General features: G+C 57.4%; 6 protein-coding genes across 6 annotated transcripts; 4 read left to right on the top strand and 2 right to left on the bottom strand.

Moving 5' to 3' along the window:
- The first annotated feature begins 65 nt into the window (after positions 1 to 65).
- Positions 66 to 1,510, top strand: IWZ02DRAFT_484305 (Anp1-domain-containing protein). The gene is made up of 2 exons (XM_066769187.1): positions 66 to 1,375; positions 1,429 to 1,510. Exons 1-2 carry the CDS (start codon positions 281 to 283, stop codon positions 1,447 to 1,449), a joined length of 1,116 nt encoding a protein of 371 aa, XP_066619509.1. The 5' UTR covers positions 66 to 280; the 3' UTR covers positions 1,450 to 1,510.
- Positions 1,511 to 2,286: 776 nt separating this feature from the next.
- On the top strand, positions 2,287 to 4,189 carry IWZ02DRAFT_383421 (uncharacterized protein; the record flags this gene model as incomplete). Its single annotated transcript, XM_066765274.1, has 5 exons — positions 2,287 to 2,330; positions 2,427 to 2,584; positions 2,635 to 2,954; positions 3,075 to 4,002; positions 4,050 to 4,189. 5 exons carry the CDS (start codon positions 2,287 to 2,289, stop codon positions 4,187 to 4,189), a joined length of 1,590 nt encoding a protein of 529 aa, XP_066619508.1.
- Positions 4,190 to 4,569: 380 nt separating this feature from the next.
- Positions 4,570 to 5,892, top strand: IWZ02DRAFT_459760 (60S ribosomal protein uL18). The gene is made up of 2 exons (XM_066768103.1): positions 4,570 to 4,824; positions 4,874 to 5,892. The coding sequence occupies exons 1-2, from the start codon at positions 4,784 to 4,786 to the stop codon at positions 5,736 to 5,738; spliced, it is 906 nt and encodes a 301-aa protein (XP_066619507.1). The 5' UTR covers positions 4,570 to 4,783; the 3' UTR covers positions 5,739 to 5,892.
- Positions 5,893 to 6,233: 341 nt separating this feature from the next.
- On the top strand, positions 6,234 to 11,387 carry IWZ02DRAFT_484303 (uncharacterized protein). Its single transcript, XM_066769186.1, has 2 exons — positions 6,234 to 6,613; positions 6,668 to 11,387. Exons 1-2 carry the CDS (start codon positions 6,562 to 6,564, stop codon positions 10,942 to 10,944), a joined length of 4,329 nt encoding a protein of 1,442 aa, XP_066619506.1. The 5' UTR covers positions 6,234 to 6,561; the 3' UTR covers positions 10,945 to 11,387.
- Positions 11,388 to 11,901: 514 nt separating this feature from the next.
- Positions 11,902 to 12,623, bottom strand: IWZ02DRAFT_64784 (uncharacterized protein). Its single transcript, XM_066771010.1, has 2 exons — positions 12,583 to 12,623; positions 11,902 to 12,534 (listed from the first exon to the last, which is right to left on the bottom strand). The coding sequence occupies exon 2, from the start codon at positions 12,276 to 12,278 to the stop codon at positions 11,940 to 11,942; it is 339 nt and encodes a 112-aa protein (XP_066619505.1). The 5' UTR covers positions 12,279 to 12,534; positions 12,583 to 12,623; the 3' UTR covers positions 11,902 to 11,939.
- IWZ02DRAFT_64752 (uncharacterized protein) lies at positions 12,383 to 14,104 on the bottom strand. Its single transcript, XM_066771009.1, has 3 exons — positions 13,022 to 14,104; positions 12,583 to 12,974; positions 12,383 to 12,534 (listed from the first exon to the last, which is right to left on the bottom strand). The coding sequence occupies exons 1-3, from the start codon at positions 13,875 to 13,877 to the stop codon at positions 12,487 to 12,489; spliced, it is 1,296 nt and encodes a 431-aa protein (XP_066619504.1). The 5' UTR covers positions 13,878 to 14,104; the 3' UTR covers positions 12,383 to 12,486.
- Between the last annotated feature and the right edge of the window lie 1,249 nt (positions 14,105 to 15,353).

The following is a 15,353-nucleotide window of genomic DNA, read 5'->3' as shown; positions in this document are numbered from 1 at the left end:
GTGGGTACGTACCTAGGTACTACCGACATATACCTGTGCGGCTGCCGGAGATGAGCCGCGAGAGCGAGGGTCCAGCCTCTCTTCTTCCCGTCCCTTGCCTTGCGGTACAGCACATTGGCCTCCCGTCCTCCTCCGCACACTACCACTCAACTACTACCTTGGTAGATACGTACACCACATCGCGCTGAGACGGCCAGGAAAGCGCCCGCGAGGCTCGCCGCTTATGTCCTCGACTTCTCTTGACTAAGGTAACCATCCGCGCCGTCCAGCCGAGTTCACCATGCGTTCGACACGATCTTTTCGGAGAACCAATCCCATCACCGTCATCCTCGCCTGCGTCCTCGGCTTCGGCTTCCTCTACTTTTTGTTCTCGTCGGATTCGGATGTCTCCATCAGCACCCATCAATGGCGCACGTCGGCGGCCAACGCGCTGTCGCCGCCCTCATTGCCTTTCCGCAAGGCCAAATCGGATGGCCTCCAGTCGGCGCCGCCCGTCGTCCACTACCACATGAACAACCTCACGACCACGAGCGACCCAATCGGACATCGAGAGACGGTCCTCGTCCTCACGCCAATGGCCCGCTTTTATCAAGAGTATTGGGACAACCTGCTCAAGCTGAGCTACCCGCATGAGCTCATCTCGCTGGGCTTCATACTGCCCAAAGGTCGCGAAGGCAATGCCGCGACAGCCGCGCTCCAAGAACAGGTGGCCAAGACGCAGAGCGGAGCACAAAAGAAGCGTTTCGCAAGCGTCACGATTCTGCGTCAAGACACGGAGAATCCCTTGCACTCACAAGCAGAGGCGGAGCGACACAAGCTGGAGAATCAGAGAGAGAGAAGAGCAGCCATGTCCAAGGCGCGAAACTCGCTCCTCTTTACGACCATGGGCCCCACAACATCATGGGTGCTGTGGTTGGACTCGGACATTGTCGAGACGCCATCGACGCTTATTCAAGACTTGGCGGCGCACGACAAGCCCATCATCGTGCCCAACTGCTTCCAGCGCTACTACAACGAAGACAGCAAGAAGATGGATATTCGGCCGTACGACTACAACACGTGGATCGACAGCCCGACGGCGCAAAACCTAGCCAAGGGCATGGAAAAGGACGAGATTCTACTCGAGGGGTACGCGGAAATGGCAACGTACCGGTCGCTCATGGCGTACATGAAGGATGGAGGCAACTCGATTGACACGAGCAAGGAGATTGAGGTTGATGGAGTGGGAGGCACAGCCCTGCTGGTCAAGGCTGACGTGCATCGAGACGGCGCCATGTTCCCACCGTTTGCCTTTTACCACCTGATTGAGACGGAGGGGTTTGCAAAGATGGCGTCGCGGCTGGGGTGGAAGAGCTACGGGCTGCCCAACTACCTTGTGAGTTTTGCGAGCGGCGAGACGAGACGACGAGGGCTAACGCGGAGCTGCAGGTATACCACTACAATGAATAAGTGAATCTAGAAGGACGACAGGAGTTTCATCGGGCGGCGTTTTGGGCGCTTAAGGGAGGGAGGGAGGGATCGGAAGGAATCCAGACGTTCTGCGAGAAATGCAGCAGCATGTTGAAACGAAAGCGCGTTTGGTGATGAAGCAGCATGATGGATGGATGAATGTGTCTGTGTTGTAGTAGAGCGAAGCGACATCTATGCATGGAACGAGGAGATTTGGGCGAGGGCGGGCACAGCAAAGGGCGCTTGCCTGATACGGCACAAGAATTTGCTCAGGTGCATCACCACCACGACCGCGCTCCGGCTCCGTCCAAGTCGTTTCTACCGCGACGCAGCCTCAAAAGTCACGGCCGCCCACTGCTCAACACATGAGTAACAAAGTGCTCGTTTCTGCTCCTTGGGTTGCTCTGACATCCTTTTGTCCACGTCAGGTCCCCACGTCATCGTCCAGCCGGAGTCTGCCAGTGCTCTGCCTTTGTCAAACTGAACTCAATCAGTCAGTCAGTCAGTCAGTCAGTCAGTCAGTCACTTTGTCTCTCCACCGGTCGATCCCCGTCTCTCTGTCTGTCTGATCAGGTACGTGTCAGCTCCATCTTCTGCTCTCTGCAAGGCCCATCGTCACCGTCGTCGTCGTCGTCGTCGTCGTCGTCGTCGTCGCCGTCGCCGTCATCCTCATTCTTGCTCCTCGTCCTCTTCCCTTCTCGTCGTCTTCCGCCGTCGTCACCGCCATGTCTTCCCCAACTAACGTGCAGGGATGCGCCCCTTTGCAGACGGGAGTGACAGGCATTCCATCCTCTGCGCTCATGTGTGCCCTCGTCTTGGTTCCACTCCACTAGAGACATGCCGTGGGTAACGATCAACGGCGAGCAAAAGAAGGTCGCATGGTACGCGCTCCTGCGCCCACCCACCCACCCACTCTGCCCGCCGGCCTCTTTGCCCTTCTGCCCTACCGCGTCGCTAACCCCTCCTGTCCTGTCTAGCGGACCGTGCATCCGCGGCCATCGCTCGACTTCGTGCAACCACAAAGATCGTCTGTTGCTCGAGGTCCGCAAGCCTGGCCGCCCTCTCAGCAGCTGCCCCCACCTTGGCGGCAACTGCAGCTGCGAACGCCTGGTCATCAACTACACCATCCCCAGATGTACGCTCGTCCGCTGCGCTAATCGTCCCAAACGCTGACCACGAATGCAGCTTCGGAATGCGCATGTCCCAACGGATCTAGCGCTGCTCCCGTGGCCGAACCCGTCGTCACTACCGCTGCCGGCGTCAACGGAGCTGCAGGTGGCCGCATCCAAAAACCAAAGGCCAGGAGATCTGTTAGTAGCCGGAACCCCGCCACGCTTGAAAAGGCCATCAAAGCAACCGAAGACGAATCCAAATCATGCTGCTCCAAAAAGTCGTCTCCGCCCTCTCGTGCTTCATCTGATGAGCACGATTCTCCAACACCCGCGAACCAAGACAAGGCCAACTCTCAGCCCAAGCCCAGCCCGGAGACTGAGAGACCGTTGAACGTCCAGCTCGAGGCTCGCAAAGAAATCAACTTCACCCCCGTCACCCAGGTCAACGGCTGGAACCACACGACCCTCAAGACGTCTGGATCGACAACCGTGACCCAGGTGCAACCTACCCAGGGCAGCTGCTGCGGAACCAAAGCCGAAACCACTTCCATTCCAGCATCCGTCCCCCGTGCGCATGCACCTCAGCCTGGCCAGGAACGCAACGGATACACCTTGGGCAATCCCACGCAGCACCACTACGAGCCCAACCAGCCATACGCCTTTTTCCCCACGCGATCGCATCCAAGCGAGCGTTTTGCGCCTCCGTTTTCGAATGCCGCATCCCCCGGCGTGCTTGGATACGTGGCCAGTGGAAATGGCTTCCCCACTTTCCCAAACTACGCTCAGTGGACTCCGGGCTTGGTGCAGGGACAAGGGGATTTGATGCATGATTGTACCTGCGGCGACGCCTGCGCCTGTCTCGGGTGCCCAGTGCACCCACGGAATGAGACGACCATGAAGCATGTTCGAGAAATTACAGATTTCATGGTCAATGACCCCGTTTACTCGAATCCTTCGTCTTCGTATACCGACCAACGGGTTCTGTTTCAACCCGTTTACACTGACCAATCCCGTACCAATGGCCATGGCCGAGCGCGGCCAGCAATGGAACAAAACATGTATCAAGGATTTGGGAACTCTGGACCCACCACGCCGTACTCTCAAGATCTGAATGGAAGTTCACTCTGGGGCTCGCAAAGACCTCGAGTCGCTCCTCAGGCGCCGTCATCGGCAGAGCTACAGCAGTTTGGTTTTCAAGACGACTTGCAGCGTCGACAGAGCCATCCTGTCGAATACAATTCCACCTTTGCCTATCCAACAGGTCGCGATTCTTCTGTACCTACGACAAGCTTTGCGTCTACTACTGAAATGACTACCTCCACGGTGAGCGACACGCCCGTGTTGTCTCCGTCTTCATTTTTCTGGCAACAGCTGGAACTGCCTCGCTGTAGTGACTATACCGGAGCATGTCGATGTGGTGATGGATGTCAGTGTGTCGGCTGTAAGTTTTGCCTTGGCGCGCCGAGTTGAGCTTGCTGACTGTTTTAGGCCTTACACACGGTGGACACGACGGCTTTCAGACTGCAGAGGAGAGTTTCCACCAACCGGCCAAAGTTTCACCCAAAATGGGTTCACCTCCAAGCCGCCGCGGCTCTATTGACTTGCCCGTGAGTCGAGGACTAGGATAGCTTTAATGTTTGAGTGGAGGTGTTGGCTTGGGATGAGTAAGGTGATTTTCTAAATGTTGAGCTCAGCGCTTTACGCTGATGCCGGGAGCATGTTTGCACAAACACGACGTTATCATGCGCAGGGCCTGAGTAGGGGAAGCAGGCGAAGGATTCGAGAGGAACATGTGTATACCCCGCCGCTGGATTTGCGCGCTTGCAGGAAGTAGCTTAGATGGATAGATTTGGAGTCGTGGGCATGGCATTTAGTTGCTGGCGCAATGCAGAACGACAGTTCTTCCAAGTGGTGCAAATTTGGTGAGGGCGGATGTCGCCCACCGCGGTGCGTGGTGTTGAGGCGGGAGCTGCTGCAGGCTCGCTTAACTGGCGCACAAAAATTGCCAGCACCAAAGACCAGCTCCGCCCTCTCCTCCACGAGCGACCACCCGCGACCACCGACACCGCGGATCCTCTCGTAAGTCTGCCCTGCATCGATTTCCGATGGCTTGAGCGACACCATGAACGACGACGACGAATTGGAGTCTTACAAGTTGCTTCGGAAGGTCTGAGGCGTAAATTGCTGACTCGGGGATTGTCGCAGTTGAGCAACTGTCAAAGATGCCTTTCACCAAGCTCGTCAAGAACAGCGCGTACTTTTCGTAAGTCGTCTTCCACCACCCTCAAGAAGCCACCATCTAACCCCACCAGCCGCTACCAGGTCAAGTACGCGCGCCGCAGGTCCGGCAAGACCGACTACTACGCCCGCAAGCGCCTCGTCACCCAGGCCAAGAACAAGTACAACGCGCCCAAGTACCGTCTGGTCGTGCGCTTCACCAACAAGGACATCATCTGCCAGATCGTCACCTCTGAGCTCAACGGCGACAAGGTCTTTGCCGCTGCCTACTCGCACGAGCTCAAGCGCTACGGCGTCAACCACGGTCTCACCAACTGGGCCGCCGCCTACGCCACCGGCCTGCTCGTCGCCCGCCGTGCCCTGAAGAAGCTCGGTCTTGACGAGGAATTCACTGGTGTTGAGGAGGCCGATGGAGAGTACACCCTCACCGAGGCTGCCGAGGGCGAGGATGGCCGCCGCCCCTTCAAAGTTTTCCTTGACGTCGGTCTCGTCCGCACCTCGACCGGTGCCCGTGTCTTCGGTGCCATGAAGGGTGCCTCTGACGGTGGTCTCTACGTCCCCCACTCCGAGAGCCGCTTCCCCGGCTACGACATTGAGACCAAGGAGCTCGACGCCGAGACTCTGCGCAAGTACATCTTCGGTGGCCACGTCGCCGAGTACATGGAGACTCTTGCCGACGACGACGAGGAGCGCTACAAGTCGCAGTTCCAGGGCTACATTGACGACGGCATCGAGGCCGACGGCGTCGAGGAGCTCTACGAGGAGGCCCACAAGCAGATCCGCGAGGACCCCTTCAAGGCCGACCCCGAGGCCAAGAACAAGAAGACCAAGGAGGAGTGGAAGGCCGAGTCGAAGAAGTTCCGCCAGACCAAGCTCACCAAGGCGCAGAAGCAGGAGCGCGTCAAGGCCAAGATTGCGGAGCTCAAGGAGGAGTTGTAAGCGGTTTCACCAAAAAAGGGAGAGAGGTCTGAGGGTTTCGGCGCCGGCTGGATAGGATTCGGAGGAAACAGGCATGGCAGATGAACGAATCAAAGCATCACGTTCTTGCTCAATTCAGATACCCGTTTTGATTGATTGAAATGCACTTGAAATAGAAGTCTGGGTCCATGCAATGCAAACAGGTAAGGTGACGGCAGCCAAGGGGCGGGTCTAGCCTGGCCCCGGTGCAGAGGACCTTGACACCTGCCTGGCAGGGGCGGTCCATGGCGGCCGGGCGGACCAGCAGCGGCGCCAGGCGTGGCGATGATTACAATGCTAAAGACGACAAAAGAGGCGGCACGGGCAGACTGATGGATGGGGCGCGCAAAGAATCGCTGGCGACCCTGGAGATGGCGGGCGCGTGATAGGTAACTCTGTTGGCCAGTGTTGCATCATCGGACGAGAGACGACAAATCTGTATCCGCGCGGTGGACCTGACGGACTGACCTGACGCGACCCGGCTCATCATCCCACCACCACCCACTTGCACCAACCACATCAACCAAGGGACCACCGTCATAGTTGCCCTCTCCCTTTCTTTTCCATCACCGCTACAGCCAGCACCATTAGCATCGTCTTCATCATGTCTTTTTTATAGCAGCCGACACACCTCCGCCGTCGCCACGCCCAGAGCGCCGTCTTATCCTCCCCACCTCTCACCTCCGCCCGTTTAACTTTTGACTTCCCACCAAACCCTCCCGCCGCGAAATTCCGCACATGGCTCCTCTGCTGTGATTCTGCCCGTCGTTCTGCCATCGCCGACACTCACACCCCGCGACCCGACATGGACGGCATTCACGGCGTCGACGTCAGCTGGTTGCACCACTCCAACAAAGGTTGGTTCCTACCTGTCAATGCCGACGCGCCTTGCTGACGCCCCCCGAAACAAGATCAACTGCGAGCAGCAGGAGCAGCAGGAGCAGCAGCAGCAGCAGCAGCAGCAGCAGCAAACCCGCCAAGTTCCCAAGCCCACGCCGCCGCTGTTCGAGACTCGGCACCTGCGACTACCCATCCTTTCCGTCATGCCGAAGGCGAGATCCTGGCGGCCGACGCGCAAAACACGGCCGTGAGTGCGAATAATCACGACAAGGACAAGGACGACTCGAAAACCGCCGACGACGCGGCCGCGACTGCTGCGGCCACTGCGACACCGCCGAAAAGCATCAACAAGCGACCCTCGATTCTAAACAGGAACTCGCAAGACAAGACGGGCACCATGCCACCTGATGCGCGTACGCTGTCGCGTCGCGGCTCGTGGATATCCAACCTCAGCTCAAAGTTCAGCTCGTCCCCGGGAGCTTCCAACGGTGCTGCTGCCAATGGCTCACCAAACAAGGGGCAGACAAATGGCCACAGTGGTAGCTTGCCGCTAGTGAATCCCTACTCTCCGGGGCTAGGCCAGCCCCTGCCCACCCCTGCGCAAAAGCGCGAGGAGTCCGAGAGCATGGAACCATATGTGCCGCAGCCGCCAGAGTCGCAGAGGGGTAGTTTTCTGTCCAACGCCCTGAGGCGGCTGTCGTCGGGCTCACAAGCGCCGCCGGCTACCAAAAAGCCGGGAAATGGCGGGTGCGTTCCGCGCAAGGTCATGAATGTCGACCCAAACCGCGAGCGTTGCTTGGTGCCAGAACTGGACGATTCAAAACTGCGCCGCGTCGCATTTTGCGTTGACGTCGAGATTGCTGGCACGCCGCGATATAAGGATGACAAGGAGTCTCCCGAACGCAAAAAGAGCAAGACCAAGAGATTAAAGGAGCGGGGAGAAGGCGAGGCGCTCAAGAACCCCGAGGCGGTCGTCAAGGAAAAGGAAAAGGATGGTATAGTTGCAGTCAGTAATGAAGAGGTGGGAAGCGTCGAGACGCCCAATCCCGAAGGCACGGTTTTGGACGAGAAAAAGGACGCCGGCAACGGCAGCAAGAAAAAGGAAAAGAAGAAGCGCTCCGAGGCAGAACGCAAGGAGCGAAAGGAGAAAAAGAGGCGCAAGGCCGAGGAAAATGGGAGCGTGCCCATGGAATTGATAAGGGATGACGAAGACACTTCGACGCCCGACTCTGATCAAACGAGACCAAGCAAACCGCAGGACCGTCCTACGACGGACCCTTTGCGAATATACCGCCGCTGCTGCCAGCTGAGGGAATCGCCCATTCTGAAACGCATCACGGAGCAGCTGTCGGACAGCTCCAATTGCCCCATAGCCACGCCTGGTGCCGTCAACTGCCTAAATCTCACTGGGTCTCGACTCACCCTGGCCGACATTAATACTCTGGGGGATTGGCTAGCAGTAGTGCCGGTCACGAAGCTGTTGCTGGAAGATGCAGACTTGACGGACGAAGGCGTACGGGTTGTTCTGGCGGGACTGCTAGCTGCAAAATTACCCGAATTCAGACGGCGGCGCAACTCATGCAGCGAATCTAGTGAACGGACGGGTGTCGTCGAAAAGCTCAGTCTCAAGAACAATCCCAGAATCACGCGCGAGGGCTGGAAACACATTAGTCTGTTCATCTACATGTGTCGGTCCCTCAAAGCTTTGGACGTCTCGAACGTTTTCTTTCCGCAGCCCCGCGTCCCGCCCAAGGTGCATCCATCAGAGCAAAAGAAGCAGGTCAAGGTTCCGATTGACGATGTTGCAGAGATTTTGTGCAAGTCGCTGTCGGAGCGTCTGGGCGGGTCGCATCTGGAAGAGCTCCTCATGGCCAATTGCGCGCTCACGGCGAACAATGTGCGCAAAATCGTTGACGGCGTCGTTGTCAGTGGCATTCAAAGGCTTGGCTTATCAGGCAACAGCCTTGACGATGAAGGGCTGGAGCACGTCGTCCGTTACCTGCGGTCAGGCGTGTGCCACGGCCTCGATCTTGGTGGAAATGACCTCTGCAACCGCTTGGCACGATTGTGCGAAGGTCTCAACGAGAAAATTCCTCTGTGGGCGCTCGGCCTGGCTGACTGCAACTTGTCTCCCGACGCCATCAAACCGCTCTTCCCGCGGCTGGTCGCCATGTCCAACTTTCGCTTCATCGATCTTTCGCACAATCACAGTCTCTTTGCGCAGGATCCGAGCGCGCTTGGTACGCTCCGCAAGTACATGCCACAGATGCGCTTCCTCAAGCGTATTCATCTCGAAGATGTTCAAATGACGCCTGCACAGGCGATTGGCCTTGCTGAAGTCTTGCCGGAGTGTCCCCAGTTGGCACATCTCAACATTCTTGAGAATCCCGAAATCTCTGCGCTGGCCTCGGCGTCGGACGAGTCTTCACAGGAGGAGGCCTGCGCCCTGTATGCCTCGCTCATGGTGGCAGTCCGTGTGTCCGACTCCATCATGTGCGTCGATGTCGATGTGCCTTCGCCAGAGAGCAGCGAGGTCGTCAAGGCGCTCGCAAAGCAGGTCGTGGCGCACTGCTTGCGCAACATGGAGCGCTGTACCGCGCAGGAGACGGGCATCAGCGACTCGACGGCCGCCGTGTCTGACGTCGGTGACAAAAATGTCGAGCTTCCTGATGTGCTACTGCACCTCGTTGGACATGAGACTGACACGGATGAAACCAATGTTTCTGATGACGATGGCTCGTCCGTCGCCCCCGATGAGGACTACATTGTCGGTGGGACTGGCCTGGTCAAGGCTTTGAACTACTGCTTGCTGGAAAAGGCCTCGGACAACCTTCGCCGCAAGACAAGTCTGCCTGGCATTGGAAGTCGTCCTGGCAGTGGCACTGCAACGCCGAGGAGCTCCAGTCGTATTGGACACAGGAATTCTACTTCGACAAGTGCAAAGGCCAAGGTTATGAGCAAGAATCTTTTGACCAGTGCACGCAAGATCCGCGCTCGACTGCAGCCAGCGCTGGCACGAGAGGCGCGGGCGTCCAACGACATGGCATACAAGCGTCTGCTCTTCCTCGACAACACGCTGCAGGGCATCATCCAGCGCTTCGAGGCCGAATACCCTGAATGCCGCCCCGTCTCGCAGCCGCTAAATCCACAGGAGTTGTCCAACAGGCTCGCCAACAGCCTCTCGTCCATCTCTTCGTCGTCCCTCCGCACAGATAACGACTACGCCACGGCTCCAACCTCTTCCACGTCGACCAACGCCGGCGACTCTGTTCCCTCAGAGTCACTGCCGGCCCCTGCGTCTGGTCTTGTCAACGACGCGGCCTCGGCGCACACGGGCGGCGACTCGGACATGGACGACTACCTCGACGAAGAATACCTTCCGCCGCTGGGGCTGCGCAGCCGGCACAACTCCGACGTCAGCCTGGCGTCGCGCGCGCAGACGCTCGAGGAGGGCCGCGTCCACCGCATGGGCCAGAGCGTGCGGCGCGACGTTATCCGCCCCGGCACGCCCACGCTCGGCCTCGACGACCACGACCACCGCGGCCACGGCCACGGTCACCGCTTCTATGGCAGTCGTCCTGGCAGCCCGCTCCTCGCGGCGCCGGGTCCAGAGGGCCGCATGGCGCTGCCGCTTGTTGAGCGGCTCAAGGAGTGGAGTGGCGAGGAGTCTGCCGTTGACGATGACGACGAGGACGACGTTGAGACTCCAGGTGTGAAGACGAGTCAACAATCGACCGACTCGTCAACCACTCCAACCAATCTGTCTGCTATCAAGACCGCGTCACCGCCTCATCCTACTTATGCGCCTCCTTCTCCTCCACCGCCGCAGGACGCCCCGCCCGTTCCGCCATCGTCGTCGCACTCGTCGTCAGCGGCGTCCTTTTCGTCGCTATCAGGCTCGACGTCCGCCGCCGACGCGCCCACCATGACCAACTCTGCCACGACAACGACAACCAGCGCAGCAGCATCCGCCTCTACTTCGACGCCCTCATCCCTCTCGTCCTCCCATCTCCCCCTCCCCACCTACCCCACCTCAACCACGCCGTCGCAAATCTTCCCGCCCAATAACCTGACCACTACCACCGCTACCAACCCCGCACCCGCCGCCCCTCTCCCCCTCAGCATCCCCAACGACGACGACCTCTCCCCGCGCCCGCACGAGCCGCGCGACGCCTGGGAGCGCCGCATCCGCGCGCACTTTGTTGGCGTCAATGCCGAGGAGTTGAGAAGAATGGAGCAGGATCGACCCGCGGAGTGGGCCCGGTTCCGGGAGGCGCAGATTGCGGCGCTTGTTAATGCGGGACGCGTGAGGTGGGAGGATGTCAAGGGGGAGTTTGATGACCTGTAGTTTGGGTGTGAGTGTGGGGGAGTGTGTGTGAGGGGGATGGATGCTCACTGGGTGCGACATGGCACAGCTGTTTGGGATTTGGACTTGAGGCTGGGGTTTCTTGGATTGGATTGGATTGGATGATGGTTCTCTTTAGGTCTGTCAGCTAGGATAGGTAAGGAAGGTCAAGTAGGTACGGTCCGTGGAAGGAGGCTCGGCTCCCTTGGGGCGGTCAATCAGTCAGTCCTTTGCAATTTTCTAGTCGTATCGTCTGTCTCGTTAGCTACTACTAGGTGCGCTCGGTGTGGTGTGGTGTGGTCTTTGTCTCCTTCTCACAATCTTTCTTCAGCGTGGAGCCCGGCGCCAAGTTGTGCCTGGCGTTTTTCTGTCTATCTATGTCTCTATCTATGTCTCTACTTTGCCATCTATCAAGGTAGTCATTAATTGATAGGTGCTTGGTTATATGCGACTGTATGTGCGTGCGTGCGTGCGTGTGTAGGTGAGTGTCCACGTCAGACAAGGAGTATTCATACATCCATCCATCCATCCATCCATCCATCCATCCATCCATCCGTACGCACACGTGTGTGTGGGCAGCTTCACACATGTACCTAGGTAGGCACCCACCTTTCTGATAGGAGCCATTGAATCCTCGTTCTCCCGCCCGCCGGCCTGCCGGCTTGCCTGCGCCAGATGCGACATGCAATGCGCGGTAAAACGGTCAGCCATTACGCCGGAGTCGCTCGTTGGGAGCATTTATTTTCGTCACCATGTGCACTACTCATCATTAATCCACTCACTGATCATTCGGCATGCATGGCCATGTTTGTTCACCTATATCATCTTTCTTTTTGAGCCACTTTCCTATCCCAACTCGTAAAAGTTTTAGATTCTCTCCCTTGATTTCACCTCACCCACCATGGAATGGAGTCTTGATGTAAAAGTCTTGGTACAACGATACTAATCGTCTATATCCATAGCCCCATTACGCTCCTGTGCTGACCTGGCAGCAGCGGTCATGTGTGACAAAAAGACGAATCAATTAGCCAGACGAGACGAAACAGCAACACACCCACGTAACACGCCATGCAAGTTTGAAAAACGCGATAGATTTCAACAAGGCAACAAACAGCAAATGAAAAAACAACGATATGCTTCTTCGGCCGTGGCAAATTTCCGTGTCCCGTCATCATCATAATAAGTGGTGCTACCGTACCTAGCGCGCGCCGCAGCGCCATTGCTACAAAAGAGAAGGAAAGCAGCAGCAGCAGCAGCAGCAAAAGCAGTGAAGCAAACTCCCGGCTTGTGCAAAAGACTGATGATAAACTCCAGCTCCCGCATGCGCCCACTACCATCCATGCATTCCCTGCTCGGCCACCGCGCCGACCCTTGGCCGACTGCTGGCGACAAACCAACTGTGCGAGTTTGCGGAAAAGAAGAAGAGTATTGAGCTACGAAAACGACCTGCGATCGAGCGAGAGCGGCGGTACGCCAGACCGCGAGGAAAATTGGTATACAAGAAAAAGAGGATAGCGCTGCGTTGTTGTCGGTAGAGACGAGGTTCTACTCGTCTGAAAAGACAAAGGCAACGTCACCGCCGCTGACGGAGACCTTGAGAGTGTTAGTTGATGGTCACTGTTGACGTGTGCTTAGACATACCGTGCAGCCGTCATTCTCGTTGCAATCGTCGTAGTTCTCTCCGGAGCAGTACTGGCCGTTGGAGTACTTGCACCTTCCAGACATGTTGTCTCCAACGAGTTCGACCGTGAAATTGAGGCGCGCGTAGGTGGTGGGCTTGTTCTGAAAGATGGCGAGCCAAGCGCGGCCGTCCTTGTATCCAACACCCAAGTTGAGGGGAGCCCAGTTGCCGACAGGCTGGTCACCATTGGACCAGACGCAAGCGTCCTCGACGGCAACGTCCATGGAGTTGACATAGTATTGCGCCGAAGTTGAGGATCCCTGGTGCTGATAGTAGTTAGCCCCGTCAGGGCACGCCAGAGGGTACTCATGACCGGGCTTCGTGTCGATTGGGATGGTCATAGCCTCAGTACCTGTGGGGGGTCAGATTTGGCGTCTGGAAGTGGTTTTGTAGACTTACCAGGATAGTCGGTGCGGCAGACGGCCGAGCTGCCAGAGAGATTGTTTTTGACAGTGACATTGACCTTGTTTGTGCCTGGAATGCAGAGGGTCGAGTAGGCGCTGTTGGTGAGCTTCAGCTTGCCGTTCTTGCACTGAATACCGCCGACAGACTGCCCAGTAGCGCCCTGCATCGTGGGCCATTGCGACTTTTGGTATCCAGCAGGACAGGCGTAGGAGCACAGGGAATTCTCGCTGCAGCAGCCGGGACCGTCGCACAGGCTCGATACCATGGTTTCGATATTGTCAAAGCCAGCAGCCGACGCCACTTGGGCCCTTTGAACGCCAATCCAGCCACCTAGACCCATGTAGTCGATTGCGACGGCGCCATACTCGCTGGGGAATACGTGACAGGGGATGTTTTCGGGAAAGTCAATATCAACGCCCTGAGCGACAGATAGGGTCGGCACACTCGAGGAGACGTCTACAGTGGCTGAAGCTTGCTTGGAGCTGGTCGTTTGCTTTGTGGAGCTCGAGCTCGAGCTGGAAGTCGATGAAAGCTCTGCCTTGGTCACTGAAGTCATGTAAGAAGTGGGTTTTGCCTTCGCCTTGTAGAAAGCAGCAGCTGTAGAGCTAGTAATGACGGTGGAGACGGGAGAGTCGGCATAGCGGAGGCGTCCAGACGCAATGCCTTCCTCACATTCCTTTTCTGACAGGATGGTGTCTCCCAAAGCGCAGACATTGACGACATTGATTTCGAGGCCGTCCTCATTCGCGATCGTATTGCGGCGGTGGTAGTGATGGTGGTGATGCGATCCCAGCGCAAGCGCAGAGGCAGTCGCAAAGAAGGCGCAAGAAGAGAGTAGAATGGGCTTCATGTTGGTTTGGTTGAATGAATGCGCTGAAGTGGATTGGAGTGTCGACTTAAGAACCGCGAGGTAGCGAATTGACCAGATTCGCCGAGCAAGTAGACCAGCTTTTGGCGCAAAATGAGAAGCAGAGAGAAATTGCTTGATGTAGCGCAACCAGGTGTGAGGCGCAGTGTCTTGGACTGACGGATTGTGGCGTTTGTCTGACGTCGAAGGAGGCTCCGCGAGAGTGGCAAGACGTCTTGTCAATTGGTGTCTGGTAGATTGATTGGACGGGCAAAGTCTTGTCGAATGGTCTCTGGCGCAATGAAGCTGAATTGGCGGCTAGGCGCAAACGAGCGTAGGAGCGGTGAGCTCAAAGAGTTCGGCTGGGAACTGGAGTTGAAAGCGAAGGAGACGAAGTGAAAGTGAAGGCAGCGAGTGAGGATAGACGGTTGAGGAAGAGAGGAGACGAGAGGAAATTGATGATGGACTGGAGAGACGAGAAGAAGAAGAAGAAGAGGGTCAGCGAATTCCCCAAAGCATGAAATGACCTGAACAACGAGGGGCCCGTGCACTGATTGTTCCTTCCTGGGGAGGGTTGGCATCCAATAACCGGCTCCAGTCTATTGGGACAGACACGACAACCACAACACTTACTTTTCGTGCTTTGGCCTGCTGCCAATTCGCCAAGTTCGTAAGTCGTCAGAGGAGGAGATTGTTGCTGATGCTGATGCTGATGCTGATGCTAACCCACGGCTCCAGGACGACCAGCCTCCTTTATCGTCCGTCCGAGTCCCCGCTGTGCTGTCGACGGTGAGCGTGCATGTGTGCTACATCACCAACTCTGGCGGGTACCTGACGCTAGCACAGTCGATAGCCTGTCATGCAAGGTATGGCCATTGTAACCAAGCAATCCTCGCACAATGGTTGCGATACTGGCACATGGCCAAGCGCGCGCTTCTCTGCTCCAGACCATCTGGGCATTGGATTCCCACCGACTCCAACATGGCCGCTGACCGCACGGCAGTAACGGGTGGCGAGAGAGCAAAGAATTTTGACAGCTTCGACGCTCGGAACTCGTCTTGTCGGCCTGCACTTTCTCCGACCTGACCTGTCCTGCTGTTTGGACTGTCTGGCGTCCGGTTACACAGCACCTCACTTGCCGACAACGCAGGTACAAATCCGGCCTTTGCTACAGCGAGCGCCAACAGGCCGTCCTCTCTATCGTCCGACTCTTCTCTCGCTCTCAGACTCGGCCTCGCCAGCCCAGACATCGCGGCCAGAGCGAGATCCAAGACCCCATCGTCAGCTGGTCAGTTGCTGCAGTCTCGACTTGCTCTTCGCTACGAGCCGAGTGTGCGTGAGCATGACTGCAGCCCAGCAGCAGTGTTGCGCAAGGGAGATGTCTAAGTCCTCACGCTCATCTCCCGCCCATGTCAACGTGCGATGGGGTGACACGGCGACACAATGGAACACCCAGTCGGAGAGTCGTCCACGGCTGCG

Source organism: Phyllosticta citriasiana (genome assembly GCF_038021145.1).
Source record: "Phyllosticta citriasiana strain CBS 120426 chromosome Unknown IWZ02scaffold_13, whole genome shotgun sequence".
Lineage (NCBI taxonomy): Eukaryota > Fungi > Ascomycota > Dothideomycetes > Botryosphaeriales > Phyllostictaceae > Phyllosticta > Phyllosticta citriasiana.
The sequence above is the reverse complement of the archived record's forward strand: the minus strand, read 5'-3'. Positions and strand labels throughout refer to the sequence as shown.

Excerpts from the sequence above, each read along its gene's own strand:
- IWZ02DRAFT_459760 (XM_066768103.1), top strand. The coding sequence starts at position 4,784 with ATGCCTTTCACCAAGCTCGTCAAGAACAGCGCGTACTTTTC. Across the intron at positions 4,825-4,873 it reads AAGAACAGCGCGTACTTTTC|CCGCTACCAGGTCAAGTACG; the intron begins GTAAGTCGTCTT and ends TAACCCCACCAG.
- IWZ02DRAFT_64752 (XM_066771009.1), bottom strand. The coding sequence starts at position 13,877 with ATGAAGCCCATTCTACTCTCTTCTTGCGCCTTCTTTGCGACTGCCTCT. Across the intron at positions 12,975-13,021 it reads CTGCCGCACCGACTATCCTG|GTACTGAGGCTATGACCATC; the intron begins GTAAGTCTACAA and ends GACCCCCCACAG. Across the intron at positions 12,535-12,582 it reads ACGAGAATGACGGCTGCACG|GTCTCCGTCAGCGGCGGTGA; the intron begins GTATGTCTAAGC and ends AACACTCTCAAG.
- IWZ02DRAFT_484305 (XM_066769187.1), top strand. The coding sequence starts at position 281 with ATGCGTTCGACACGATCTTTTCGGAGAACCAATCCCATCACCGTCATC. Across the intron at positions 1,376-1,428 it reads ACGGGCTGCCCAACTACCTT|GTATACCACTACAATGAATA; the intron begins GTGAGTTTTGCG and ends GCGGAGCTGCAG.
- IWZ02DRAFT_64784 (XM_066771010.1), bottom strand. The coding sequence starts at position 12,278 with ATGGTAGTGGGCGCATGCGGGAGCTGGAGTTTATCATCAGTCTTTTGC.
- IWZ02DRAFT_484303 (XM_066769186.1), top strand. The coding sequence starts at position 6,562 with ATGGACGGCATTCACGGCGTCGACGTCAGCTGGTTGCACCACTCCAAC. Across the intron at positions 6,614-6,667 it reads GTTGCACCACTCCAACAAAG|ATCAACTGCGAGCAGCAGGA; the intron begins GTTGGTTCCTAC and ends CCCCGAAACAAG.